The 25,287-nt window shown below is 62.1% G+C and overlaps 11 protein-coding genes across 11 annotated transcripts; 5 read left to right on the forward strand and 6 right to left on the reverse strand.

Moving 5' to 3' along the window:
- Nucleotides 1-163: 163 nt before the first annotated feature.
- RHTO_05305 (chromosome transmission fidelity protein 18) lies at nt 164-3,655 on the reverse strand (the record flags this gene model as incomplete). Its single annotated transcript, XM_016418967.1, has 19 exons — nt 164-285; nt 347-365; nt 423-447; nt 507-556; nt 655-745; nt 816-946; nt 1,012-1,161; nt 1,260-1,459; nt 1,518-1,746; nt 1,861-2,005; nt 2,089-2,152; nt 2,209-2,269; nt 2,347-2,408; nt 2,481-2,646; nt 2,710-2,742; nt 2,804-2,975; nt 3,116-3,205; nt 3,261-3,437; nt 3,537-3,655. The coding sequence occupies 19 exons, from the start codon at nt 3,653-3,655 to the stop codon at nt 164-166; spliced, it is 2,106 nt and encodes a 701-aa protein (XP_016270261.1).
- A 1,689-nt stretch (nt 3,656-5,344) lies between these two features.
- On the forward strand, nt 5,345-6,245 carry RHTO_05306 (uncharacterized protein; the record flags this gene model as incomplete). The annotated part of the gene is made up of 3 exons (XM_016418968.1): nt 5,345-5,759; nt 5,823-5,954; nt 6,013-6,245. 3 exons carry the CDS (start codon nt 5,345-5,347, stop codon nt 6,243-6,245), a joined length of 780 nt encoding a protein of 259 aa, XP_016270262.1.
- A 995-nt stretch (nt 6,246-7,240) lies between these two features.
- On the forward strand, nt 7,241-7,934 carry RHTO_05307 (uncharacterized protein; the record flags this gene model as incomplete). Its single annotated transcript, XM_016418969.1, has 3 exons — nt 7,241-7,385; nt 7,455-7,586; nt 7,642-7,934. The coding sequence occupies 3 exons, from the start codon at nt 7,241-7,243 to the stop codon at nt 7,932-7,934; spliced, it is 570 nt and encodes a 189-aa protein (XP_016270263.1).
- Nucleotides 7,935-8,734: 800 nt separating this feature from the next.
- Nucleotides 8,735-9,686, forward strand: RHTO_05308 (vacuolar protein sorting protein VPS46; the record flags this gene model as incomplete). Its single annotated transcript, XM_016418970.1, has 6 exons — nt 8,735-8,753; nt 8,817-8,836; nt 8,912-8,989; nt 9,056-9,202; nt 9,264-9,332; nt 9,396-9,686. The coding sequence occupies 6 exons, from the start codon at nt 8,735-8,737 to the stop codon at nt 9,684-9,686; spliced, it is 624 nt and encodes a 207-aa protein (XP_016270264.1).
- Nucleotides 9,687-9,843: 157 nt separating this feature from the next.
- RHTO_05309 (Mediator complex, subunit Med17) lies at nt 9,844-11,929 on the reverse strand (the record flags this gene model as incomplete). The annotated part of the gene is made up of 6 exons (XM_016418971.1): nt 9,844-10,108; nt 10,173-10,537; nt 10,601-10,720; nt 10,781-11,486; nt 11,542-11,733; nt 11,796-11,929. 6 exons carry the CDS (start codon nt 11,927-11,929, stop codon nt 9,844-9,846), a joined length of 1,782 nt encoding a protein of 593 aa, XP_016270265.1.
- Nucleotides 11,930-12,204: 275 nt separating this feature from the next.
- Nucleotides 12,205-13,339, reverse strand: RHTO_05310 (U1 small nuclear ribonucleoprotein C; the record flags this gene model as incomplete). The annotated part of the gene is made up of 7 exons (XM_016418972.1): nt 12,205-12,419; nt 12,515-12,565; nt 12,631-12,807; nt 12,873-13,034; nt 13,095-13,154; nt 13,218-13,245; nt 13,310-13,339. 7 exons carry the CDS (start codon nt 13,337-13,339, stop codon nt 12,205-12,207), a joined length of 723 nt encoding a protein of 240 aa, XP_016270266.1.
- Nucleotides 13,340-13,732: 393 nt separating this feature from the next.
- On the forward strand, nt 13,733-14,254 carry RHTO_05311 (U6 snRNA-associated Sm-like protein LSm3; the record flags this gene model as incomplete). The annotated part of the gene is made up of 4 exons (XM_016418973.1): nt 13,733-13,840; nt 13,911-14,006; nt 14,068-14,121; nt 14,234-14,254. 4 exons carry the CDS (start codon nt 13,733-13,735, stop codon nt 14,252-14,254), a joined length of 279 nt encoding a protein of 92 aa, XP_016270267.1.
- Nucleotides 14,255-14,413: 159 nt separating this feature from the next.
- Nucleotides 14,414-18,076, reverse strand: RHTO_05312 (nucleolar GTP-binding protein; the record flags this gene model as incomplete). The annotated part of the gene is made up of 9 exons (XM_016418974.1): nt 14,414-14,866; nt 14,926-14,988; nt 15,050-15,558; nt 15,775-16,080; nt 16,143-17,037; nt 17,096-17,680; nt 17,742-17,821; nt 17,879-17,966; nt 18,026-18,076. The coding sequence occupies 9 exons, from the start codon at nt 18,074-18,076 to the stop codon at nt 14,414-14,416; spliced, it is 3,030 nt and encodes a 1,009-aa protein (XP_016270268.1).
- Nucleotides 18,077-18,500: 424 nt separating this feature from the next.
- RHTO_05313 (5-oxoprolinase) lies at nt 18,501-21,438 on the reverse strand (the record flags this gene model as incomplete). Its single annotated transcript, XM_016418975.1, has 12 exons — nt 18,501-18,864; nt 19,040-19,169; nt 19,242-19,318; nt 19,384-19,429; nt 19,494-19,543; nt 19,663-20,053; nt 20,137-20,481; nt 20,537-20,669; nt 20,735-20,852; nt 21,168-21,197; nt 21,265-21,270; nt 21,338-21,438. The coding sequence occupies 12 exons, from the start codon at nt 21,436-21,438 to the stop codon at nt 18,501-18,503; spliced, it is 1,791 nt and encodes a 596-aa protein (XP_016270269.1).
- Nucleotides 21,439-21,812: 374 nt separating this feature from the next.
- Nucleotides 21,813-23,740, reverse strand: RHTO_05314 (serine-arginine protein 55, RNA binding protein; the record flags this gene model as incomplete). Its single annotated transcript, XM_016418976.1, has 6 exons — nt 21,813-22,026; nt 22,096-22,740; nt 22,804-22,873; nt 22,937-23,054; nt 23,118-23,199; nt 23,280-23,740. The coding sequence occupies 6 exons, from the start codon at nt 23,738-23,740 to the stop codon at nt 21,813-21,815; spliced, it is 1,590 nt and encodes a 529-aa protein (XP_016270270.1).
- A 426-nt stretch (nt 23,741-24,166) lies between these two features.
- Nucleotides 24,167-25,196, forward strand: RHTO_05315 (mitochondrial peptidyl-trna hydrolase; the record flags this gene model as incomplete). Its single annotated transcript, XM_016418977.1, has 9 exons — nt 24,167-24,232; nt 24,304-24,336; nt 24,392-24,514; nt 24,565-24,623; nt 24,686-24,734; nt 24,792-24,817; nt 24,877-24,978; nt 25,034-25,074; nt 25,135-25,196. 9 exons carry the CDS (start codon nt 24,167-24,169, stop codon nt 25,194-25,196), a joined length of 561 nt encoding a protein of 186 aa, XP_016270271.1.
- Between the last annotated feature and the right edge of the window lie 91 nt (nt 25,197-25,287).

Here is a 25,287-nt window from a genome sequence, read left to right on the forward strand (position 1 = left end):
CTCCTCCGTACACTCGTTGTTGCATCGCACTCCTGCTTCTCTCAGCCGGAGACCGTCCGCGCTGAACTCGCAAGCAACCAAGCGAGTTCTCGCTCCTTCTCTCGCTTCGTCGCTCGCGACGGTGGCGACAATATCAAGTCTATGCAAGCGAGCGAAGGTACGGCTAGAAGAAATCGGAGACCTTCTTGTTGACGCGTACGGCGTTCGAGAAACCCTCGTTGAAGCGGTGCGTCGCCTGTCGGACGCGCTTCGGCGGAGGAGGCGCGATGGCGAGCGAGTCGCCTTCTGCAGCCGCGAAAGCAAATGTCAGAAGCGTACAGAAGCTGGAAGGAGGGGGTCGACGCACCTGCTGCGGGAGAGCATGCCTTTCAGAAAATCGCCCGTCCGGAGAACTTGACTGCCTGCGTCGTCTCAGGTGCTACGTGCGCTGCAGCCTTCGCCGGGTTCCTGAGAGAGCGAGCAGCGTCAGTAGAGGATGAGCAGGCGGCGAGATTCGCGAGACGCACGTCTTGTAGGCGGAGAAGATCTCGCACGCGTCTTGGTCGGTCCGGCGGAGCTGTCGCCTCGTCTCAGCAGTTCGGCGTCGATCTGCGTGAGAAAAGGTCTACTCGTCAGCTGAAGGATCAGGAGGACGGCAAGACGGATCAGGCGCACGTCGCGGTTGACCATCTGGCGGACAGCGTAGCGACCCGGAGCGATGTCAGTCGGCCGCTTGCCGTCGAAGTGAACAAAGACGTCGATTGGACTGCGGGGCGAGTCGTGCGAGTCAGCTAGGCACATCGGAAGAGTCGGACGAAACGAGGAGGATCACGCACGGGTCGAGCTTGAACAAGAGCTGGCCGTCCTCGCTTTTGTCAAGCACGAACGCGAGCTTGGTGCTGATCATTGTATTGACGAGACGCATCAGGGGCGCCCGCTCCTCGTTCTTGACGACTTGGCTGTTGACCTGCAGCTGAGACGAAGCGGTCAACTCGCGGGCTTTGGCGTCAATGGAGAGGATGGGACACGCACGGGCTTGAAATCGGGCGCGACAATGCGATTCAGGAGCGGCAAGAGCTCGGCCACAGTGTTTGGACCGCTGAAGAGGGTCTTGATGTGCTGCGGAACGCTCGCGGCGAAGGCATCGGCCGCTTCTTGGTGTGCGATACGCTTGAGATACATCTAGGCAGGGCGATGAGACGTTAGCAAGCCGCATAACGAAAGAGACGCCGTGGACGATTCCGCGAACGCGCCTCGTAATCGGTCTTGGGCAACTCGACCGGGTTCGGGACTTGCGAGCTGAACAGCGGATACCAAGCGACGAACGAGTACGGGACGTAGGCGAGCAACTCGTACTCGCGCTCGGAGCGGAGACGGTTGTCGAGCTGGTCGTAGAGATAGATCCAGTCGAGCGCTTGGAGGATGCGAGGAAGTGCTTCGTTGTTGGTTGGCCGGGCGGTGAGGTATTTCTCGAAGCAGCCTGCGCGATGCAACCTTCAGCAGATCGCAAGGAAACGGGAACTGAAGCCGGTGCACACCTTGCGCGATCTTCTCGTACTCGCCGCTCGTCTGGACGTCGTTGACGATCCTCGCGACATACCGCTCGTTTGCGGCGACTCCGTCGCCCAACGGTGCTCTGCGCTTCCTCGGCGGTTTCTTGAAGAGCCGGTCGAGAACTTGCGACGAGGATGTGCCGGTGTCTTTCTGACCGAGGGCGGATGAGCGGATCGCGCGCTTGTCCGCGGTCGAGCCGTTGCGCTTGATGAACTGCGATCGTACGCGCGTCAGTACGAGGTTTGCGCACGAATTTTGCTGGGAAAAGAAGCAACGTACCTAAAGCGTATTCAAGCAACTCCGCAAGTCTCCCTCAGCGACATCCACCAGCAGCGACAGATGCTTGTTCTCGGTCGACAATCCTTCGACGTCGCAGATCGTGCGGAGGCGCTTGATGAGCATTGGCGCGGTGGGCGGGTTGAAGCGGATGATTTTTGCAAGGGGGCGGAGAGGGCGGAGGGCAGGGGCGTAGCTGTGCGAAGTGAATGATGTGAGCATTCGAGCGAGACCTGCGCCGAACGAGGGAGGGGAGCGATAAGGCTGGCCGGGACTCACAGGTCGTTGCAGATGCAGATGATCGGTCGTAGAAGCGGTCGTTGCTGCTTGCCCTTACCCTTTCCTGCTCAAGAAGCCGTCAGCACATTCTCAGCGAACTGAAGAATCATGAGAACGTACTCGATGGCTTCTTCAGCGACGAGCCTTCGGTGACGAGCTTGACGAGCGTCTTGACGAAGCTCTGCGGGACGATCGCGAGCATCGTCAGCAGCTGTTTGTCCAGAAGTACCGAGACCGAGCACGCTCGCGTAGACTTACCGGACCTCCTCCGTCTCCCGCTCCATCAATCTCGTCCACCACGACACACGTCGGCCTCACCGCTTCCTCCTCCCTCTCCCTCTCTCTCTCCTTCCCCTTCCCGCCCGCTCCGCCTCGTCCCGGCTTCCACCCACTCATCAACGCCTGCAAGTAGACCGCGTTCCTGATCCGCTCGTCGACGATGCGGGAGGTCCGGTCGTCTGAAGTATCAATTTCGAGGACTTGGTAGCCTGCTTGACCGGGGAGGACGTGCGCGAGGTCGGTTTTGCCGAGCCCTGGAGGGTCGGGGAGGAGGAGAATCTGCACAAAAGAGCGAGAGGTGGTGAGCATGAGAAGCGGGAGGGGAGACGGAGGGAGACGCACCTTTTCTTGCGGCAGCCCGTACGGGTCGGGAGCCTGCTCAACCACAACCCATCAGCATCTCCCATCTGTCTCAAAGCGAACTCGAGTCTCAAACGTGCTGCCTCCTCAAACCCTCCCTCTGACCCTCCCGCTCCGGAAGTCCCCTCCCTCGCCCTCTTCTTACTCCTCTCCCGCTTCCACTCGACCGCAGCAGTCGCTTTTGAGGTGCTTTTGAAGACGCAGGCGTCCCATTCTTCGAGCCAGAGGAGGGCGGTGCGGTGGACGCGCTGTGGGCGGGAAAGGAGGAGAATGGGCGTCAGCGGGTCGCGACCATCCACGCCAAGCGGCACATCTCGTCTTTCACGGACGAGAGACGTTTGCGCGCATCGATGGGAGAGACCTAAGAGACGTTTGCGCATGAACGCACCTCGTCGCCGAGCAAGTCGACAAACCGTTTCGGCCTGTACCGGTCCGTCCAAGGTGTGAGACCGAGGAGGCGAGGAGAGCGGCGTCGATACTGTGAGGATGGCGGAGGTCAGTTTGCGAAGGTCGACTGCACAAAATCAACGAACTGCGTGCTTCGCTCGAAAGCGAGAAGCAAAGCAGCGCAACAGAAGCATCGACCTACGCATCGGCAACCGCTGCTTCTTGGCCATCGCGGCGTCGTGCTCGATTTCGCGAAGGAGTTGGTGGTAAAGTTTCTCGAGCAACCTCGATGCGAGTTGTTCGAGCGCGGCGAGTTCCCCCTTCTGCACGCGTGAAGCAGGTCTTCACGTCAGCGCACCTCGAAAGCGAGAGCAGCCGACGAAGCAAGACGTTGGCGGGACACACCTTATTCGACGTCGCACCCGCCCCAACGCCCCGTTATCCCTCCAGCCTCTTCCGCCTTCGACACAACCTTCGACCCACCGAGCCTCGTCGCTTCGATCGGAGCCACCTCGATTGACCCAGGCGGGAGGACCGTCATGTTCAGGTTCGAGACGGAGAAAGGTAGTCGTGATTGTGCGAGGGAAGACAATTCTCGCCGACGTTGGTGCTGCCCAAGTGTCGCATGTCGCGGGAGTAGAGCGCCAGTTGTCGCGAGGCGGGTCGAGCGAAAGCGAGGGGAGTCAAGGGCGCACGGAAGGGAGGGGAAGATGTCGAGACCAGACCATCTTCGCCTTGCGTAGTCGACTTTCGCTATACGTTTGGAGAAGTGATAAAAGCGCGTGCGAAGAGGTGCAGGCCTTCTAATTCGAAGCGAGACGGTGGCGGTATTAGGAGTCGTGTCGCGGATGAGGGGTCGACAGCGTCCTTTGCGGAAGACTTGCGGGGACAGCCACACGTCCGATAGGCTGAGTCTGTACGATGGAGGAGGAAGCGAGGTTGGTAATGGCCACGCGACGCGACGGAAGCCAGATGTCAATGAGCGAGATTCGCTCGGTCCTTCCCGTTCCTCCTCTCCTACTTTGCCGCACTGCTGCCATGCCCCAGGCTACTGAACCAGGAGACGAGGATGTCCCCAAGCCCCGCTCGCCGCGCCTGCCCGGCCACCTCAGCCCGCTTCAGTCCGCCATCCACGCACACCCACTACAGCACCTGGTCCGCCCCGCCCCGCCCGCTCTGAACGACCAGGAGGCGGACGCACGCACCTTGGCCACCTCGTACTTCTCCCTTGCCAAGTCGTACGACGCCCTGGCCGCCAGCAACCTCGCCCTCGCGACCTCGCAGAACAACGCGGCCACGGCAAACAACAAGCTTGCGGAGTCGTTCGCCGCTCACACCGTGGCCCTGGACGCGAACACGAAGGCGCTCGAAGACCACAGGCGTCGCGAAGAAGACGCGAAGGAGGAGGAGAGGGAGGAGGCCAAGAAGAGGTCGAGGAAGTGGAAAGTTGCGACGGCCATCCGGGGAATTCTCCTCGGCGGCACGATGGTTGTTACGCAGGGCTTGTCCTGTACGTTTAAGCTCTTGCAGCACGAAGATCGGTCGCTGACCAAGGTGCGCAGATGTCGAGAAGTACAAGGCGGCGGGGCAGGTCGCGGGGCTCGCCGGCGGGTCGGAGAGAGTCGTCCTCAGCGCGTACGAGCTCTGCCAGTGCGTAGCAGTCTTCCTCGGTTATCTAGCCGAGCCAGACTGACGTTGGTGCGTTGACAGAGCCGGCAACATGTGCGACTGAGGTAAAGGAGCGAGCAGGCGCCTGTGTCGGGTCCGCGGACTCTCCGGTCCGTAGTTACTGTGCGTGTAAGGGCGTCGTGAGCGGCTTGAATCGTTCGTGAGGCGATAGTGACACAGCGCGAGAAGCGAACCGGCAGCAGCGAGCAGCAGTTGCGAACCTGGACGACAACGGCTCAGTAGTGTGCGGCTAAATTTGAGAGACTTAGCGCGGGCGGACTTCCGCAACAACAGTAACGAGAGGTGCGAGCATGAGAAGTGTCTCCTGCCCCCGATCCTGCCCTCCGTCCCAACGCTCAGGCTTCGCTTGCATCGCTTGCGTCTGAGCTAGACTCTCAGAACTGCTCGAGAAGCGCACATTGCGCTGCCCGCCTCGCTCCGCCGGTGTCCCAGTACCTCCGTGCCCTCCCCGCCTGTTCTCATCGCACCTCGCTCTCATTCGGCCTGCCTCGACACCCGGGCGCGCTAGACCGCGTGCTGAGGCCGAGCATCTATCCTCATCATGCACGACGTCCAACCCTCTCCCGTCTCCGCCATGTCCATCGCCTCCCTCGTCCCAGACGTCTCTTGCGATCCCTTGGTCGTGGCGGATCTGCTGCCCGAGGGATTGCGAGGCAACATGCTGTACCCGTACTGCGCATTCTTCGCCGGCGTCGTCTCGCCCCGGCCCGGTTGCCCTCCCTGGACAGCAGAACTCGAGGCTCGCTACCAATCCATCCATCCTCTAGTCTGGCATTACCTCTGGACGGACGACTTCATCGACCGAAGCGCCGTCACTGGGCTCCGAGCGAGAATCGCAGCAGCTGAATCACAGCAGGGCGAGAGTCGGCCGACGGGGGAGGCGAGTTTGGAGGACTTGCGGACGGCCCTGGGCATAGTCAGGCAGAGGCGTTCGGATCGGTTGGGTTCGCTTCTCGGTGAGTTGCAGCGTTTCGCGGGTGCGCTCGCAGCGCCTGAACCCTAATACCAACTCTTCTCAGCCCTTGACGTCGTTCGTACTCGCTACATCGATTGCAAGCTTCGGGAGGAGCCGAACAAGAACCAAGCGCAGGTCTTAGCCGATCTGCCTCGCAGCGGATCAGCACCGCCGGCAGTTGCGGCGCCGCATTCGCGTAAATCCACCCCCGCTCGCGTCCGTTTTCGACGCACTGACTTGCTCCCTCCGCGCAGTCTGGCCGATCTACGCTCCTCCACCGTACCCGGGCTTGATTTGCCTGTGGGACGATGTCAACTGGACAAGATATCGCTTTCCCGACTGTCCCGCCGAAACCGCCGACATCGCACCCAAAGAACCTCGCGCTGCCCCGTCCTGCTCTCCCGCCGGCGTCGTTACGCTCCCGACATCGTCCTTCATCACATCGTCTGTCGAAGTGTCCGCAACGGGACTAAGACGCCGCCGCTGAGACGGAGTATGTGAGTTTAGCGTGTTTTGGGTCTCTCGTCCTTCTTGTACTGGCTCTCGCCGGCACCATCTTCCTTCGACCTGCTAACAGTTTCCGCATTCTGTGCAGACCGGGACTCGTTTCGCATCCCTCGAACTCTCCTACCGCTCTCCCCTCTCCTCCCTTCTGTCTCCAGTACCTCCCTGTAGCACCGACCCCTTCATTCGCTTCTCGTGTTGCCACGTTAGCGCATGTCTCGTCATTGTCACTGAACTCGTGGGACCCCGAGGACGAGCTTTCGGTCGGTGTCCTTCGTCGAGGAGGCGAACTTCAAGGCAAACTCCTCCTTCGCTTCCTCTCCTTTCACATATCCCTGTCGCTGGAGCCGCTGAAGCCGCTCAAGTCTGCTGCTTTCGACTGCATTACTCTACACCAACCCGCACCGCTCAAACGCCTCCTCGCTTCGCTTCCTCTCGAGAGACCTTGGTCGCGAGTGCCTCCCCAGCGCACCATCCTCGTCGCTCGGGCTGCTCTGAGGCACACGAGTGCGCTGCTACGACGCTCAGCACAGCGCACTCTCGCTGTCACCCGCCCGCGTCGCCTGCCCGCGCCGACCGAGCCACCCGCTCCGCCTCGCTTCATCAGCCAGAACCCGCGCAGCTCGCCTCACGCAACTGAGGCGGCTGCGGCTGACGCGAAACATTGTACCGACTGTCCACAAGCGATCAGAGCTCGAGCGCGACCATCCCATCACGCCCTTCACCTGCTCCCCCCTCCTGCTTTCCTCAACATCTTCATTGACACGCTTGTGCCGGAAGTCCACGTCAACGTAGCCAACTTGCCCCCTCTCTTGCCCTGGAGCCTTCGCTACAACGACCTGTACCCGTATTCCGACCTCTTCTCCCACATCGTGTCGACCCGTCCCGGCTGTCCGCGCTGGAACGCCGAGCTCGAGGCGTATCACCAGACGTTTCACCCGGAGGTTTGGCTCTACCTGTCGATTGATCGTGACGGGGATGCGCACGCTTTGCGGCAGCTGCGCTCGCGCTTGGGCGAGGCTGAAGCGGGAGCCTGAAGACGGAGCTTCGGTCGTCGAGCTGGAGAGCGCCATTGACTTGCTCCAGTCGCGGCAACGGGACAGGTGGAACAAGCTCTACGGGCGTGTCTCGTTTCCTCCCCGCCTTCCTGCTTGTGCGCAATGGCTTTGCTGATCTGGCGGACGATGCGCAGGTCTCCTCGACATCCGCGACAAGTACGTCGACAATCAGCCAAAGACGATCTCCTGGGGAGGCGACGGCGCGTTCTTTGACCTCGGGTTGGCTGCGATGGAGTTCACGGCACCGAGCGCTGCACGGCACTCCCGTGCGCCGGACCTTTCTCGTCGCTCCCACATCCGCTAAAGCCTCTTTGCTTGCAGTGTGGCCTATCTCTCTTCCACCACCTTCACCTCGCCTCGTCTACAAGGATGTTGACTGGAGCAAGTACGCCTTGCCGGACCGCCCGACATTGAAGTCTGATGCGGAGAGATGGCGAGCTCAGGCTGCTCAGTCGGAACATGACGCCGAATGCGACAGAGTCATGACAGTGGGACGCCGACGGGATGACGAGGCGGCGCCTCTTCTCGCCGCACCCGCCAACGGAGCGCGCTCGTCCGGCTTCCTCTCCTCCTTCTCTGGTCTACTCCGCCATCGCTCCCCTCAAGCCGTGTAGTACGCCTTCGAACCTTACGCTTCAATGGCACGCACCGCCCGGCCTGATGCGCTTGTCCCCTCCGAAGGCTTGACTTTCCGACACCAATCTTACAACACTCGCGTCGCACAAGTGCGTCCTCTCCTCGCTGTCACTCGCCACATCTGCACGGTGACACTTCCCGTTCCGCGCAGTCGGGCGACGATCGCCTCAGCAGCACCGGCAATTCGTCCGCCTTTCTCGCCCTTCCACGTCGACAAGCAGGGGCGCAGGGGCTTTCCTACTCCACAGCCGTTCCGCCCTGGCGTTCCTTCGTCGGTCAACAGACTGTCTCGTCTCTCTCCCCGCTCGCTTCCGCCATCCTTCCTCTTCGCCTCGGCGGCCGTATCACCCTTCGCCTCCTTCTATTCCCCATTCAGTTGTTGTTGCACTCAATACACATTCGCTTGTCTCAGTAGCCATCCAAATCCTGTACGGACTGACAACTCGCGACGCCTGTCTAGTTCCGCGAGCGAGCCAATTGGCGACCGCACGCGCTTTTGGTAGGCTCGTTTAGCTCTGGCAGCGTCTCATATACTCGTAACGACCGTTCCAGCTCTCTGTAACGACTTTGACGAGCGAAGTCCTGGACGCAACTCTCCTTCGCCCCCTTCTCCTCACTTCTCACACTGCACCTGACTACATCGCTCAGAACCTTGCTGAATCCGCTCGATAGCCGCCTGTTACCCTCTTCTGCTCACTGACCACGCCACAACTTCTGCGACGCCGTCCTCACCTCGCCCGACCCCTCATCATCTCGAACACCTCGGACGACGAAGACGATGTCGAGCGGGCTCGAGAGTGCGTGCGAGTGCCTTCCGTCACATGGTCAACTTGTGTTGATATTCGTATAATCACACGCAGAGTCGCTCTTCCAGCTCAAGGTCCGCTTCGTCGACCCCCCACCTCTCGCCCACCTCTCGCCCGATGACGCTCACACACCTTGTCCCTGCGCGCAGTTCACGACGAAGCAGCTGCAGAAGCAGTCGAGGAAGGCGAGCAAGGACGAGACGACCGAGAAGGCCAAGCTGAAGAAGGTGCGCCCGTTCTCTCCTCCGTGTGCTCTGCTCGGAACGCGCGCTGATCCAGCTTGTGAAACGCAGGCGCTGCAACAAGGCAACACGGAGGGTGCACGGATCTACGCTTCGAATGCGATCCGGAAGAAGAACGAAAGCTTGAACCTGTTGCGGTTGTCGAGTCGGATTGATGCGGTCGCGAGTCGGGTCGAGACGGCGGTGACGATGCGGCAGGTGCGTCCAATCTTTCATTCAAGACTCACCACGCTTGCTGACCGAGCTCTCGCAAACGCAGCTGACGGGAAGCATGGCTGCGGTCGTGAAGAACATGGACCGCGCGATGCAGGACATGAACTTGGAACGGGTTCGCTCGATTCTCCATACTCGAAGGCCTTGCCAGTCGTTCTCACCCTTGCTAGTCTCACAGATCTCGGCGGTAATGGATAAGTTCGAGTCGCAGTTCGAAGACATGGACGTCCAAACCGGCTACCTCGAAGGCACCCTGTCCTCCGACACAGCCATCGCCGCACCCTCCGACCAGATCGACCTCCTCATGTCCCAAGTCGCCGACGAAGCGGGTCTCGAAGTTGCGCACGAGTTGCAGGGCAAGAGTACGGACAAGGTGCCTGTGCTGGAGGAGCAGAAGCAGGCGGTGACGGAGGAGCAGGAGGATGCGCTGGCGCAGAGGCTGAGGGCGTTGCGACCTGCCATGTCTTGAGGAGCATGGGAGAGTATTGCTGTACGACTATCGAAACTGGACGAGCATTTGAATCAGGCAAATTGCGCTCGCGACTCGTCATGACACGTCGTTCGCGCGCTTCCAGTCAAGTCATGTCACGGGGAGTCACGGTAAAGTAGAAGCTGTCTTGCAGCGTCTACGCATCGCTCGCCTTCGCCTCGTCCGCTTCCTTCGCGCCGTTCGCTGACCTCTCCTGCGTCCGCTCCCGGTCGAGCGAGACCACCCTGCCTAGTTCCTCCCTGACGAGTCCTTCGAGGTGCCTGAGGCCCGGGACCTGCAGCGGCGGCCGACCTGGCAGTCGCAGTGAGAGGGTCGGCTGCGCGGATGGAAGGATCGGCGGTGCTTGCGAGGAGGCTGAAGACGAAGGGAGCGGGTACGAGTGCGCGACGTGGATAATGTGGCTGTTGCCGAGTGTACGCTAGGCTGTCAGCAATTGTACACGACGGGAAGAGGAGCCGAACGCACGCTTTGCCCATCCGCAGCGTCGCCAGCCCGCCAAGCTCCGTTTCGCCTCGCAACACCTTGACAACATCTGTCGCCGAGCCCTGCACCTCCTTCGCGCCATCGTGCTGAACCGCAACCTGCACGCCCTGCTCTCTGCCGCTCGCCGCGATCTCCTCCAAGATGCCCTTCAGCCTCTCGGCGCGTTGCGAGTGGTTGAGATACGCGGAGAGAGTGGCGAGGATAGGTCGAGAAGATGTGCTGGGAGCCTTCGCACGGGTGGAGGCGCGGCGAGAAGCGTATTCTTGGAGGAAGAGGAGGCGAACGAGAGAGGCGAGAGAGGCGAGCCCGGAGGAGGAGGCCGTCTCAGCCGCACCGGACGATACGACCTGTCGCAGAGAGTGTCAGGCTACCGATACTTTCCTCAGCGAGAGAGAGATGCTCTGACACACCATCGAGATCCGCAAGCTCCAGCCTGCACCTTCCAGCACGACCGAGTCGCCCTTCTTGCCCGAGCCCAGCTCGAAGCGGGCGCGCGTAGTGCTGTTTTCCGCCTGTGCTTCAGTTGCAAGCTGTAGTGACAGATATTTCAGCGGGACATGGGGCGGACAAGGAAAGAAAGGCGGACGAACCTGCGCAAACAGCTCTTCGGCGAAAGCAGCTCGACTGCGCAGCTGCAAGATCCTTTCTACCCGCTCGCTATCTGCGTCGCCTTCGCCATTCCAGCCGAACCTCTCCTTCTCGCCCCTCGAGTCCAACTCGAAGACCATCTTCCGCCCCGTCCGTTCCGCCGCTTCGTCGTGCAACAACTCGCCTACTCGCGCAACCGCCGCACGCCTGTACTCTGCCTTCGCCTCCTGGCAACCGAAGAAGACGCCCACCTCCCTCGCGGTCCTCGTCTCGCCCTTCCCGCTGAGACTCGCACCCTTCATCGCTCCCAGTGGGATGAGCGAGCGAGGCGAGCTAGCATGGAGGCGGAGGATGGTTGGCCAGGGGTCGGGATCGCAAGTGCGAGGTCGTGCGGCTTTGGTGGTGGACGAGGCGGAGGATAAGCCGGCGGCTGCAAGTTCGGCTACGTCGAGCGGAATGAGCTCTTCTGAGGCGCGGAAGAAGGCGTTTGCTGAGGACTTGAGTGTGTCAAGGGAAGAAGCGAGAGGAAGGGCGGCGAGAGGATTTGTCGACGGATCTGTCGAAGGAGGAGGGGGAGGAGCGGTCGGGACGAGAGTGAGGGTTTGCTGAGGAAGCGGGATGGTGTTGACGTCGACATCTGGCGGGTCGGTAGGCGCAGAGAGAACCGAAAGCACGTCGAGCGCTGTGCTCAACTCGCCCCGAGCGATCCTGCAGAAAGTCCAGGTGAGCGTGTGGACAAGCTGCGGAAAGCGACTGGACGCACACGAGGTTCTGCAACATCGTCTCCTGCAGCTTGTGCATGTCCTCGACAGACGGCCGGTCGACCTCGTCCGCCTGCTCCTCCTTGTCCTCCTGGACCGGGTTGCGGATCGAGTCCTCCGTCAACTGCGAGTAATCGCCCCGCTCCTGCCACACACGCATCAATCGCTCCGAAAGACTTTTCTTCGGATCATTTCTGCGCCGTCCAGTGTTATCAGCGGGGCGTGAGACGGCTCGAAGCAGCGATGTGGGACGAACCGAGTGAACACCTCGCGCCCGTCGTCCAGCACGACGTCGTGCAGCCGCGCAGGCCGCGCAAACAGGTCTGAGTCCTTTCCATCTCCAGCAAATAGCCGCAGCGGCTCGAGCGAGAGCGTTGTCGTAGAAGCCATGAGCGCTCGAAGGTCAACCAGCGGAGCGAACGGCGGCGAGGAGTAGTTCTCGCTTGGTAGCAGCGACAGCGCTTCTACGGCTTCTCCGACATGCTCGAGGGATGGCTGAGGAAGCAAAATTACAACGGATGCGAAGACGACGGGTACAGCAGACATGCGAGGCGGTCCTCCTTCTCCTCCTTCCTCGCGCTCCAACCGGCACAGCAGCGCCTTTTCTCCTGCCACTGCTCGACTCGCCATACGTGAAGCAGCCACACTCCGCCCTGCCTGCCCGCTCAGATCAACCCAAGCATCTTTGCCCGCTCCGGGTTCAACCCATTGATGAGCTTGCCTCCTCCACCTCCTGCTCCTCCGCCGGGCGGACCAGTCGGTGCACCGCTCGCTACGACGCCAGCTCCTGGAGGAGGAGGGCCGCCTGGACCGGGAGGACCGCCGCCTGGAGGGAAGAAGCCGGGAGGAGGGGCGCCCATGCCGGGTGGAGGGCGGAAGCCTGCGGGCGAGGCGAGGTACGGGAGCATCAGCGCAAGAACGGGTTAGAACGGGTGTGAGAGGCAATAGTATGCTGAGCGGGAAGCGCAAACGTACCGGGCGGAGGCATGGGAGGACCGCCTGCGCCGAATCCAGGAGGACCCATTCCTGCAGGAGCGCAACGAAAGTCAGAACGCATTGTTCAGCCAGCGTTCGCATGGATAGCGACTGACCAGGACCGCCGGGAGGACCAGGAGGACCGCCAAAGTCGGGTTGAGGAGGCATGGGACCGGAACCGAAGCGCATCGGGGGTCCGCTGCCGGGCGTGCCCATGGGAGGTCCGCCGGGAGGACCCATCCCGGGTGCGGGAGATCCGGGAAGACCGCCCATGGGAGGACCGGCGAAGCGCACTGTGTCGAGGGGAAGTACGACGGTCAGCTTCACCTCGTTCAAGCCAAAAGGACGGCTGGCGCACTTGGAGGAGGAGCAGCGCCTTGAGGCACGAAGGTCAAGTTCGCTCCCATCGACAAGGGCATTCCGCCCGGTCCCAACTGCAGAATACGCGCTTGTCCGCCTCCATGCTCGTACGCCTTGCAAATCTGGTCAATCAGCTCCTGTGCCCGTTCGCTGCCAAGGTCTGCGGGATAAACTCGTCAGCAATGGCGTTATGGCGGCGGAACAGCATCACGGGGCGCACTGGCATAGTAGTCGCGGACGTTCGAGAGGTGATTTCGGCCGGCGTTGTGTGCTCGCCGTACTGCGGGAAGACAAGGGGCATCAGTGCATCGAGGCAGATGTGAATGGGACAGAGCAAGCGCACCTGATGCACTGTCGTGCGTGAGGAAGACCTGCGGGACAAGGAACGAGTCAGCCTGGGTCTACGCCCGAGTTCAGGATGATCAATCAACGTACGTCGCAGTAGTCACAGTAGTACTTGCCCATCTCTGCAGCACCTCACCTTGGTCGAAGGGCGAAGGGCGAAGGGAGTCGGGCGGGGGAAGGAGGTCGAGTCGCGGGCTGCACGGCGGACAAGGGTCAGCCGCGGCCGTTCGCCGATCTCACAAAACCACTCGAGATTGCCGTACGCACCTTCAAGCCGCCGTGTCCTGTACGAGAGTTGCTCGAAGTCGAAGCGAGATGGAGGGGACGAGGAAGAGCGGGACGAGGGTGGGCTGGGCTGCGCGAGGTTCAAGGGTGTCGTGGGCAGTACTAGCAGTCCAGCAAGCAGCAGTACAGCCCGGTCTAGCAGTGACAGCGGTATGGTCTCCTCCAACCTCTCCGCCTCCATCACTCTCGCTCCTGCTCGTCCTCGCTCGCCGCCAGAACGCCTCGCAGATGGCCGCCAACCAGATCGCAGAGCCATTTGACCTCATCCGCGTCTCGCTGTCCGAGCGCGTCTTTGTCAAGCTGCGAGGAGACCGCGAGCTGAGGGGTGTCCTCCATGTGCGTCTCTTGCCTCACGCACGCCTCGCTGAGGGCTGCAAGCTGACGAGCGCTCCTGAACGACGTACAGGCCTACGACGGACACATGAACATGATCCTGAGCGAGGTGGAAGAGACGATTTACGTCGTCGACGCGGACGAGGCTTCGGGAGACAACGTTGTGCGGGTGCGTCCAGCGATCAGGCTCTCTTCGCGTGCTAGTAACTGACGAGCATGACCTGCCGCAGACGGTCAAGCGCAACTGTGACATGCTGTTCGTGCGAGGCGACGGTGTTGTTCTCGTGCGTCTCTCCCTTTCCCTCTTGCCAGCGCGAGCCAGGAAAGACTGGCGAACGACTATGCGAATTGCGAAAGAGTAAACGAGAGCGCTGACGGAATGGAACGAATATACAGGTCGCGCCTCCCGCACGATAGCCGCCCTCCCACATCTTCCTTCTCTCCGCCGCCGACCATGTTGTAGAATACCCTCTTCTGCCCCCGCAACGCCTTCCTTCGCACGCCGAATACCCCACACTCCGCCGTCCATGCGAAAGGAAGACACCGTCCGCAGGAAATGCATCGTCCCGCGAGAGGCTAGATCACGTCGCTCCCACTCGCAATCTCCCTTTCCGTCCGCCACCTGCTCCCTCTGAGCACATCAAGCTTGAGCTTCCCGCTCTCGCTCGACGCGCCCATCCCGTCGAGACTGGCGCTCGACTGGAGAGGCTGGATGCCTGGTTTCTCGGGTGGAGAAGCGGCTGGCGGGATGGGCGAGCCCGCTATTGGCGGTGGCTGCTCCGAGCTGGACGGAGAAGTCGGTAAAGGCGTAACGGCACGCGAGTTTTGCTGAGAGAGCGTGGCGAGGAGTGAGGGTGTTCGTTGAGGCGGAGTCGGGCGGAGGAGAGGCGTTGCGAAGGCAGAAGTCGGGGCAGAGTTGGTCGGTCCGTTCAGGTAGTGTCGATGTGCGGGCATCGGCGGATCGGGTTCGGGGACGTAGTTGGAGGGGATTGTGCCATCGAGGAACCAGGAGCGGAAGAGAAGCGAGGTCTGCAAGACGTTTCCATCAGTCCTGCGGTTCTGCGGCATCAGCGAGAGCTCCTACGCACGACTAGAGACAATGGCAACGGCTCCTTCAGCGGCCGACCCTGCTTGAACGCGAGGAATATGGACTGCGTGGATATCGAGGTCAGCGAAGGGGGGCGCGATGAGGCGGTAAGGTCGCACGCGCACCTCTGACACCTTTTTCAGCTCGTGCACGGGGTCACCCTGTGCTCCATTCGCCCCACTGTCCCGTATCGCCATCCCACCATCCGGTTCGTCCTCCTCGACGTCCTGAACCGCCTTCTGCTTGCCCTGACTCCCGCCGCTGCTGCCCGCGCCGCTCCCGCCGTCCTCCTGCACGCCCAAGAACGCGCTCGACGGGACCGACAAGATGGGCGGCGGCGGCGCGTGGACGACGCCAGGACCCGCCGACCCTCCCGGAGCGGTTGCGGCGGCGTTGCTCGCGCGCAGCATCTGTTCGAGCGTGTGGATGCGCTGCTGGAACACTGCGTCCCGCGGTCTGCGCTTCCGCGACCCTGCACGCCGCTCCTCGCCAGCCGCGCCGTCATTGTCCTCATCGCTCATTGTCCGTCGAGGTGTGAGCCAGCGCTGGCGGATCGACTCCCAACGGGCTGCAGAGTCGTCGTCGTGGTCTTCTGGAGGCCTGGCAGCCGGTGCAGCGGCGGCGGCGGGCGAGTCTGGCATGAGCAGCGGGTTATCAGAGCGAGAGAGAGCGTGAAAGCGAGAGCGAGACGAGGTGGACGATGGCGAGGGAAGGCGCTAGAGTTACAGGGCTGCCGTACAGGGCAGCACAATGCGACAAAAGTACACGAGAACAACCGACAGGAAAGAGGAGAGGGGACGAGGGGAACAACCGCAAAACGAAAGACGACCGCAAAGACGACTCTACCTACGGTTCGTCTTGCCCGCCTTGCGCTTGCCCGAGAACAGCCATTTGGGGATGGCAGCCGTCTCGTGCCTGTCGCCCTCTCCTGCGCGGGCGAGGCGGTTCGGTGCGCGCTGGGCGAGCGACCGGAGCCGCTTCGCCTTCTTGTCCTGCTCGTCGTCCTTGAGACCGGCGAGCTGGCGGTTCGAGCCCGGCACGCGCTTGCCCTTGGCGACGATGCTGCCGCTCGAGCTCGTCCGTCGCTTCTTGCTCGCCTGCGCGTCCTCGTCGACGTCCATCTCGGCATCGTCGCCCTCGTCCGCAAAGCTCTCGTCTGCGGGAGAGTCTGAGTGAGCTGAGCGGCCCTTGACCCTGCGAGAGCAAACGCGAACGCACCCTGGTCCATCTCGTCGTCGCTGTCGGCACCGCGCTTGCGACCAACCAACCCCTTCGCCTTGGCCAACAACAGCGCGCGCTCCTCGAGCGACGACGCATCGTAGCCAGCCTCCTTGAGCTTCTCCGTCATCTCCGACAAGGTGCGGGACTGCTCCTTGCGGGGGATGATCGGGCGGTTCTGCAACTTGTGCTTGTCGGCGTTCTTGAGGCGGATGAGCGCCTTCTTGTCGCGGATCGTGCTGGCAGCCGTACGGATCGCCTCCTCGTCCGAGTCGACGTCGCTCTCCGAGTCGTAGAAGCCGGCCTTCTCGAGCCGCTCCTCCTCCTCCTCGAGCTCGTCGAGCTTGGCGAGAATGTCGGGGTCGATAAAGTCGGCAACGTTCTTGCCGTCCTGGATCTCGGGAATGACGTCGTACTTCCACTCGTCGTTCTTGAGCATGTAGTTCTTCTTGAGGTCGACAGAGTGGACGCCCGCACCGCCATTCTCCTCCTCGATGTCGCGCTCGAGGCGCCTCCGCTCGGGGTCGCTCTTGTCGTACGCCTTGCGCGACTTGACCGCGTCGGGGATGAACGCCTTGCGCTCGACGCCGTCACGGGGGACGGGTACGGCAACACGAACACGGTTCGCGACGTTCTCGACACGGCGGGTCTTCTCCTTCGCCTCGACACGGTGCGCGAGGAGCGCATCGCATGCCGAGTTGCGGACATCCATGATGCCCTCCTCCGAGACACACGAGAGCGAGAGGAGCGAGACCTGGTCCTCGGCAAGGATGGCGTCGAGCATCGCCTTGCGCTCCGGGTCGAGGTCTTCGGGGCGGACAATGTCGATCTTGTTGATGACGATGAAGGTCGGCTTATTGGCGAAGAGAGGCTTGATCGACTGGTAGAGCTTGCACTGCGGGCGGACAAGCGATCAGACGGGAAGGAAGGAAGAATGGTGGCGCGCGACGGACCTGCGCCTCGACGGTGAACCCGCACTGCTCCGACAAGTCCATGAAGTAGAGGACGCAAGCGCGGAGGTGTGCAAGCGCGGTGATCGACTGCATCTCGATCGTGTTCATCTCCTCGAGCGGATGGTCGAGCACTCCGGGCGTGTCGATGACCTGCCACCGGAGGTACTTGTAGTCCATGTGGCCGACGAAGAGCGACTTCGTCGTGAAGGCGTACGGCTGAACATCGACATCGGCGCGGGTAACCTTGTTGACGAACGACGACTTGCCGACGTTGGGGTAGCCGCAGATGAGGAGCGTGCGGGTAGTCGGGTCGATCTGCGGGAGACGCGACATGTGCTGTCGGACCTGCTCGAGGTACGCAAGCGGGTCCTTCTGGCGCTTCATGATCGTCGCCATGCGACCGAGCGCCGCCTTCTTCAGCTGCTTGCAGCGGTACAGCGAGTCACCGAACTTGATCAGGCGGCAGTAATCCTTGCCGACCTGGACGATGAGGTGGCGCGCAGTGTTGAGCTGACCGAGGGCGAGCTTGTAGTGGTTCTTGTCGTAGAGGACGTTAAGAAGCGAGTTGAGGAAGGGGTGGAGGTTCTGCGGGACAACGGCGCGGGGTCAGCGGCGGGCGGTCGAGTGGCAGACGAAGTTGACGCACGTCCATGACCGGGAACTCGGTCAAGATCTGGTCAAGCCTCTCCTCGAAGGACGCCTGGGTGAACTTGACCTTGCGCATGTCTGTCGGGCGCCAAAGGTCAGCTCAAGTCGGTCTCCTTCAGGCTCCTTCACACGCACAGAAGGACCGGATACGGCTGATCTTGAAGCCTGACCGGATGACGGTCGGCGTCTTGCGCTGGGTCTTGGAGAGGATGACATCGAGGAACTGCAGGGGCCAGAAGGAGGTCAGCCGTTGAGACTACGCTTGCCGAGGAAGTGACGCACCTCCTGCGCGGTAGGAACCGGCGCAATGGCCTTGTTGATGGTGCCGGACATGGTTCAGGAGTGGTGTGAAGGCGAGTCGGCGAAAGAAGAGATGAGGAGGAGAAGGGTTGGCTGAGGGCGGGTCGAGGTGGACTGGTGGGTTCGGCGCTTCGCAGATAGGGTTCTGTAAATGCTGCTGTTGCTAGGCAAGCGTCTCTGGCAGTCCTGATGCGGCGAGAGAGGCTGGTCGGGACAGGTGAAGGTGGCGGTGTGAGCTGACGGTGGCCAGCGACGACGACGAGCTCTGGCGGGCCGCTTGTTTCGACTGGGCGTGTGTTCTAGCGCGAGTGAAGCTGGCTGTATGACTTGCTGCTCGACCCAGAGAGAGGCGAGCGCGGTGGAGAGGCTAAACCACTCGACACACCAAGCTCGAGCACTCATCAAGTTGATCTCTGAATATTACGATTAGCGGCCATAGTATTGACATTAGCCACGCTTACACTCCCTCCTGCGCCTGCGACCGCTCAAAGACGCTCCCGCGAGCATCGTGTCGACCGTGCTTCTGTCCCTCGTCCCCCTTGATCCGCTTCTCCTCGCCAACCTTGCCCCACCCGCCTCCGCCAGGCGTGTTGATGACGATCCTGTCGCCCGTGCCCATCCTGACAGTCGCCTTGCCGCCGAGGTTGATCGTGCGAGGCTGGCGAGCCGCGTCCGTGTTCTCCTTCTCGCGAGGGAGGTCGCCGTCCTCGACGCGCGGCAGTTTGAGCCACAGGTTCTTGCCGCTCGTGCCGGGCTCGCCGCCCTTCATGCCGTAGGGACGGAAGACGCGGCGCTCGGAGAGGATCGAGCACTGGATGGGCCTGCGATGAGTGAGAAGGTCAACCTGCGCCGCTTCCCTTCCTCGTCTAGCTCCGTGTGATGCGCTCCCTGTTTGTCCACCACTGCACCAAGCCTTAAGCCGCACATCCGCCGTGTCTCCTTCATCGACTTCGCTCCGCCCCGAAGAGAGCAGCCCTCGAGAACGCCTCGACTCACTCGAGGAACTCGATCTCGCGCACGACGCCATCTCCACCCCGATGTTGCCCGTCCCCTCCAGATCCTTGTCGAATAGAAAACTGGTGGAGGATAGTCGGATAGCGGCGCTCGAGGATTTCCGGGTCGGTGACTGCGGGCGAGGCAAGGGTTTTCAGCCGACTGCGCTGAGGGTGACAGTGTAGAGCGAGGGCTGAGGACGTACTACGCGTGTTGGTCATGTGCGTGTGGACGCCCGAGGTGCCTTCCCACGTCGGTCCAGCGCCGGAGCCTCCGGCGATACTGCGAATGGCCTGAGGCGTCAGATCGGCCCTACTGAAGTCCTGGACGATACGGAACAGGCCCACGTTTCGTAGTATCCGAATGAAGTTGATCCGAACGTCAAGTTGTTGCCTGAACGGCCCAAGGAAGCTGTCAGAGTCGAGAACGAGGTTTTCGGGGAAACCGCACGACTCACAGTCGCCCTGACTCGCTGCGGCCGCCTCGAACGCTTTGAGCACGACGTCTCTGCGTGATAGAGACCGTCAGAAGAGGCGAAGAGCGAGGAGGAAGGGCGGAAGGGAGTAGGAGAGCGACCGAGTTCAAGTCGCTCCGCTGCGTTCCCCTGCTCCGTCCGTGCGACTCACGTGATGCGCTGCGAGACGCAGACATTCCCTGCGACAACGGCTGCCGTGTCGGATGGGCTGAGGCACGAGCCTGGTGGGAGCTTGACCTGGATAGGTACGAGGCAGCCCTGGTTAAGGGGGATGTCCTGGTCGACCATCGCACGCAAGCAGTAGATGATAGCGCTGTAGGTGACGCTGACAGGCGCATTGAGGTTGCCGTAGATCTCGGGACCGGTGCCTTCGAAGTCGAAGACGGCGCTGCCTTCCTTCTCGTCGATCGTGACGTTCAGCGCGATGGGCGTCCCGTCGTCGAGGTAGTCGACTGCGGAGAGCTCGTTCGTGCCCTGTCGTCGGCAGACTTCTTTGAGGAGGTTGCGGACGGCGAGCTCGGCATTATCGCGGATGTGCAGCACTGCGAGCCGGATTTTCGTCAGTTCCGCTTCGCAGAACTTCGTCGGCCTTTCGAGACACGTCAAGAGGACAGCAAAGACGTACTGTACTCCTGGACCGTCTCGAGCCCGTACTCCTCGTTGAGGAGGTTGATCAGCGCGCGACCCTTCTCGTTCGCCGCAATCTGCGCCCGCAAGTCCGACTCGACGTCGCTGAAGCACCTCGAGCCCGAGCATCCCTCGTACTTGGCCGGCTCCTCAACCATTAGGCGGTAGAGCTCCTCCCGCTGGAACTTGCCGCGCTCGACGATCTTGAAAGACTTGATCTGTGCACCCTCGTCGAAGATGGTCTTGCTGTTTGGAGGCATAGATCCTGGTAGCAAACCGCCAATGTCGGCATGATGTCCGCGCGAAGCGGTGAAGAAGACGATCTGGCCGTCCTGGAAGACGGCTGTACGAGGGCAAGGTCAGCTCCGGTCTTCGCAAGGCCAGATCAGCATGCGAACGAGTTATTATAGTGGCGTCTGGCAAGTGGCTTCCGCCAGCGACAGGATGGTTGGTCAGGATGACGTCCCCCTCGTGCAGGTCGTCCTTGTAGAAGTTCTGCTGGTACCGGACCGCGAAACTCATCGATCCAAGCTGTGTAGCGTCCCGAAAGCGCATCAGCGTGTACTCCGAATACTCAAGAGTACTGCTAGACCCACGTGGACGGGCAGGTGAGGTGCGTTGGCGATGAGGTCTCCGTTCGGGGCGAAGATCTGTAGGCGCGAGAGGGTGAGTCGGAGGCGAAACTGAGGGACGGCGGAAGGATCAGACGAACAGCTGTAGGCAGAGATGGGTCAGCTGGAGCAAAGCGAAGCAGGGGGGGAAGGGCTGACCGCATGAGAAGTCGAGCCTCTCCTTGATGTTGGTCGAAATCGACGTTTGCTGCCTGGCGAGTGGTGAAGCAAGGAGTCGGGGGCAGAGTAAGATGTAGAGGACAGTCCAGGAAGATGGGAGTCGGTGGAGAGGGCGTGTACGAGGCGAGGGCAGGTGAGAAAAGGGGCAGACGGAGGAGACGAGGAGGGGAGCGAGGTCAGTCTCGAGCTCCAGCGCTTCGAACGAACGCTTGCGCCATAGCTAGACTGTTTCACTCACAGTGCACGACCCATAGCCTCCGCGATAGACCTGCATGCGACGAACAAGCTTCATCAGTCTCGCACAAGGAGGTGAGGAGAGATCCATCCAGGCGCACATGAACCTGTGAGCGACAGGCGGAAGCGGTCAATACCATCCTTCTCGCGGCTCCGACGTCAAGCAGGACGCACCGGTTCGCGAAGAGCGAGAGCAGGATCGGGTCCGCCTTCGAGGAGGGCTTCGCGGTGCCCTGCGTCGTGGACGCCGGCTTGGCGAGGTCGGGAGTGGCCATGGTCGTCTTGTCGCTTTGCAGAGCCAAGCAAGCAAGACACAAGCGAGCGAGCGGGACGGTGAAGGTAAGCGAGTCCTCCTCGACGTCGGGCGTCGAAGGTGGGGGCGGAACTCGCACGGAGAGCGACGACGGCGAAGACTTCCGTAGCGGGACTGCTCTCTAGGTGACGGGACAGACGAGTATGCAAGCGAAGGTATGCTCTTTTCAGGTCAAGAGGGAGAATTCGAGGCAAACTACAGGAGAGGGAGGGAAGCAGGCGAAGGAGAACAGAGACGGGAGGTGTTGCTGGGCGCCGCCGAGCAGCGACGGAGACAGAACAAGAAAAAGCGTGGAGGGAGATCTAGCGTAGTGTGGAGCGCGATGAATCCATGCAATCACCGCCTCGGGACATACTCGTCGACAGGCGGGTACCGAGGCGGCGAGCGAGCGCCGCCGTAGCCACCGCCGGGCGGAGGCGGAGCGCGCGCGTCGTACGGCGCGTAGCCACCAGGAGGACCGGCGGCGTACGGGTCGCGTCCGTACGGGTCAGGCGGAGCACCGTTGCGACGAGGCGAGAGCGAGCGGCGGCGTTCCATCGGGTTGCCACCGCTGTGGGAGACGCGAAGAGCAGCGTCAGTACGGATCGCGCACAGCTCTGACCAGGAAAGCGGGACGCACCGAGCGGGAGAGCGGCCGCCGGCACCGTAGGCATCGCGGTCGCCCCTGGGCGGGTAAGGCTGGTAGCGAGCTCCAGCGCCGCGCTCGTCTCGCGGGTCGTAAGCGCTCGAAGGAGGAGGAGCGCCAGCGTCCATCGGTGGTCGGCCGTACGGGTCCAGAGGAGGCGGAGGCGCGCCGTAGGGAGCGCCCGGCGGCGGGACGATAGGAGACCTCGCAGCCGCAGCGCCGGGGTAGCGGTCGGCGTACGGGTCACGCGAGCCAGGAGCTGCGACAGGAGGAGGAGGAGCGTAGGCGGGACGGTCGTAGGGAGCAGCGACGGGCGGAGGAGGGTAGCCTGGGACAGCGCCCGCAGGAGGAGGGTACGCGGGAGGAGGCGCGCCGGCGTAATACGGGTCGTAGGGCGGACGGTCCATCGGAGGACCATAGCCTGCCGGCGGAGGAGGGCCGCGGAAGTCACCGCGAGGAGGCGGAGGTCCGTAGCGGTCAAACTCGCGAGGAGGAGGAGGTCCGTAGCCAGGGCGGTCGTAGGGAGGATGCGGCTCGTCGAAGCGCTGGCCGTAGGGTCCGTAGCCAGGCCCAGGAGGACCAGGGTAGCGACCGTAGTCTCCTCCGCCGTTGCGTCCCCTGCCGCGACCCTTGTCGCCGCTGCGAGTGACGCGAAGAAGGGTCAATAAGGCGTGCGACTTCAGCAAGCGCGACCGGACGCACCCGTTCTGGTACATGGGCTTGCGTCCGTCAGAAGACCTGTCGCTGCCGGGGCCACGAGTCTTTGCGACTTCTGCGGGCGGGACGATGTGTGAGTTCGGCATTATCTCGCTGCAGCATTGCGAGAGAAGCGCACCGTCCTTCGGCAGAGGCGTACGGGCTAGCGACAACTCAACCTTGATCTGCGAGCCAAGGAAGTGTCCCTCATTGTACTTGGCGACAGCCTCAGCAGCATGAGCAGGGTCGACATATTCCTGCAGGTCGACGGAAGCGTGAGTGATGCCGCAAACAGCCTAGCGCAGCAAGCAAGAACGCACCACAAAGCCAAAGCCGCGCTTGATGACGCAAGTACAAGCCCCGATCTGGCCAAAGCAATCCTCCAGATCCGCAAGAGTCGCACTGTGTGAGACGAAGGAGACGGGAAGGAAGTCAGAACGAGCACGAGCGGAAGCAGGACGCAGAGAGGAGAACTAGCTTGCCTTTCGGGCAAGTTGCCGACGTAGATCTTGTTAGCAAGGTAGCCTCCGGTGAGCAGACTGCCTCCCTTTGTCACACGTCCAGGCGCAGCGTCGTTCGGGTGGCGAGGGCCGACGTCGTAGGCCGGGTTCGGCGTGTGCAAGATCTGAGGCGGTGGCGGAGGAGCCTGAACCTGCTGAACGTGCTGCTGCTGCTGCGGCTGAGGAGGCTGCTGCGGCGGCTGCGGCGTCGCGTGCTGCTGCAGGTGCTCAGCAACCTGGGGAGGCAAGCCACCACCGAGCTCGGGAGCAGGACCCTCCTGGGAAGACGACGCGGCCACGACGGCAGGCGGCGCAGGAACCGGCGCGGGTGCGGGCGCAGCCTCGGGCGCAGGAGCAGGTGCTTGAGCTGCTGCAGGCGCCTCGTCGGAGGCGGACGGGAAAGCGAAAGGCTGGGGAACCTCGGCGGTCGCAGGGTCGGACATGGCTTGAAGAGAAGTCGAGTGGATCTTGACGGCGGGAGCGTGCGAGCGGGTGATCACGAGAACCGAGCGAGCTGCCTGTCACACAGTGAAGCGCTACTCTGTACTCTGTGCGCGGAGGAAAGGTTTTCGAGGTGGACGTGGTCGGACCCTGGGGACGAGCTGGCGAGCTTGGAACGGCGCGCGCGGGCGTGGGAGTTGCTCGAGGGCAGTCAGTAGCTTGTGTGGAGCGTACTGCGGCAGCTGAACCGGGCGTGCGAGCCGTGCAGCGAGCGATTGGAGCGGGCGAGGGTGAGGACGAAGGCGAAGGAGCGCGGGCGGCGAAGTCCCCCGTTTGTAATGGGGATTACAACTCGATTGTAATGGTGAAAGTATAATCGGCTATGTAGATTACAACGTGCGGCTATTCCTTCCTATTCACCACCAGAAATGACGGCCTCGTCCGTTTGGGGCACAGCCGCTGCCGTGGGCCTCGCCAGTGGACTTGTGGGCTACGTGTGTCCTCAAAGCCGCACTCTCGTGGCGACCAACCGTGCTGACACTCGTTCTCTCGCCCGCTCACCAAGTACATCGGTTTGGGCTCGACACTCGGATACACAGTGCGTTGCATTCGCTGAGCCTGCGCTGGTGCATAGCTGACACCGCTCTACGCAGCGTGGAGGGACTAGCTCGGCAAAGGACGACGACGGCGACTCGGAATATGAGACGGAATCTGAGGAGGGCGATGCGGATGAGCTGAAAGCCGTCAAGGCGCAGGGTGACGAGCCGTGCAAGCTCGTGAGTCGGGTTTTAGTATCATCTGGAACGCTGCTGATCCCGCTCGACAGGTCCTCGTCGTACGAAGCGACCTCAACATGACCAGGGGCAAGATCGCTGCGCAGTGCGGGTGCGTGTGCTCGTCTGTTCACCGCTCGTGCAGCTTGCCTGACTATCGTTTGACGTCCACAGTCACGCCACGCTCGCCTGCTACAAGACTCTGATGCGATCCAACCCCAAGGCGCGTTTCTCTCCCCGTTCCTGCTCGACGAGCGCTCACGAAATGCTCTCCTCGCAGCTCGTGCAGCATTGGGAGCGAACAGGGTACGTAACGACTTCCTTACCGTCTTGTTGCGCCTGACTGAGCGCTTCGAGTCCCGCAGGCAAGCGAAGATTGCGGTCAAGTGCGAGTCGGAGGAGGAGCTCGAGATCCTGCAGGCGTCGGCCAAGTCGCTCGGTGTCTGCGCGCGGTCCATTCAGGATGCGTGAGTCGAGACACCTTCTGATGTGCATGGGTAAGCTGACACAGCGTTGTTGCAGCGGACGAACGCAAGTCGACCCTGGCACGACTACTGTCCTCGGTTCGTCCGCCCTCCCTTCACCCTTTATTTGGCTCACGCTCACCATTCAGATCGGCACAGGCATCGGTCCAGCCCCCGTCCGCGTTGTCAACCAAGTCACCGGCCACCTCAAACTGCTGTAACTGCCCGCTTCCTTCCCCTCGCCTGCAATGCATCGTCGCTTCTCGACCCTGAGCTCCTTCTCTTCCCTCAACAGGCGCGAATACTCGACGC

Source organism: Rhodotorula toruloides (assembly GCF_000320785.1).
Source record: "Rhodotorula toruloides NP11 unplaced genomic scaffold Scaffold31, whole genome shotgun sequence".
NCBI lineage: Eukaryota > Fungi > Basidiomycota > Microbotryomycetes > Sporidiobolales > Sporidiobolaceae > Rhodotorula > Rhodotorula toruloides.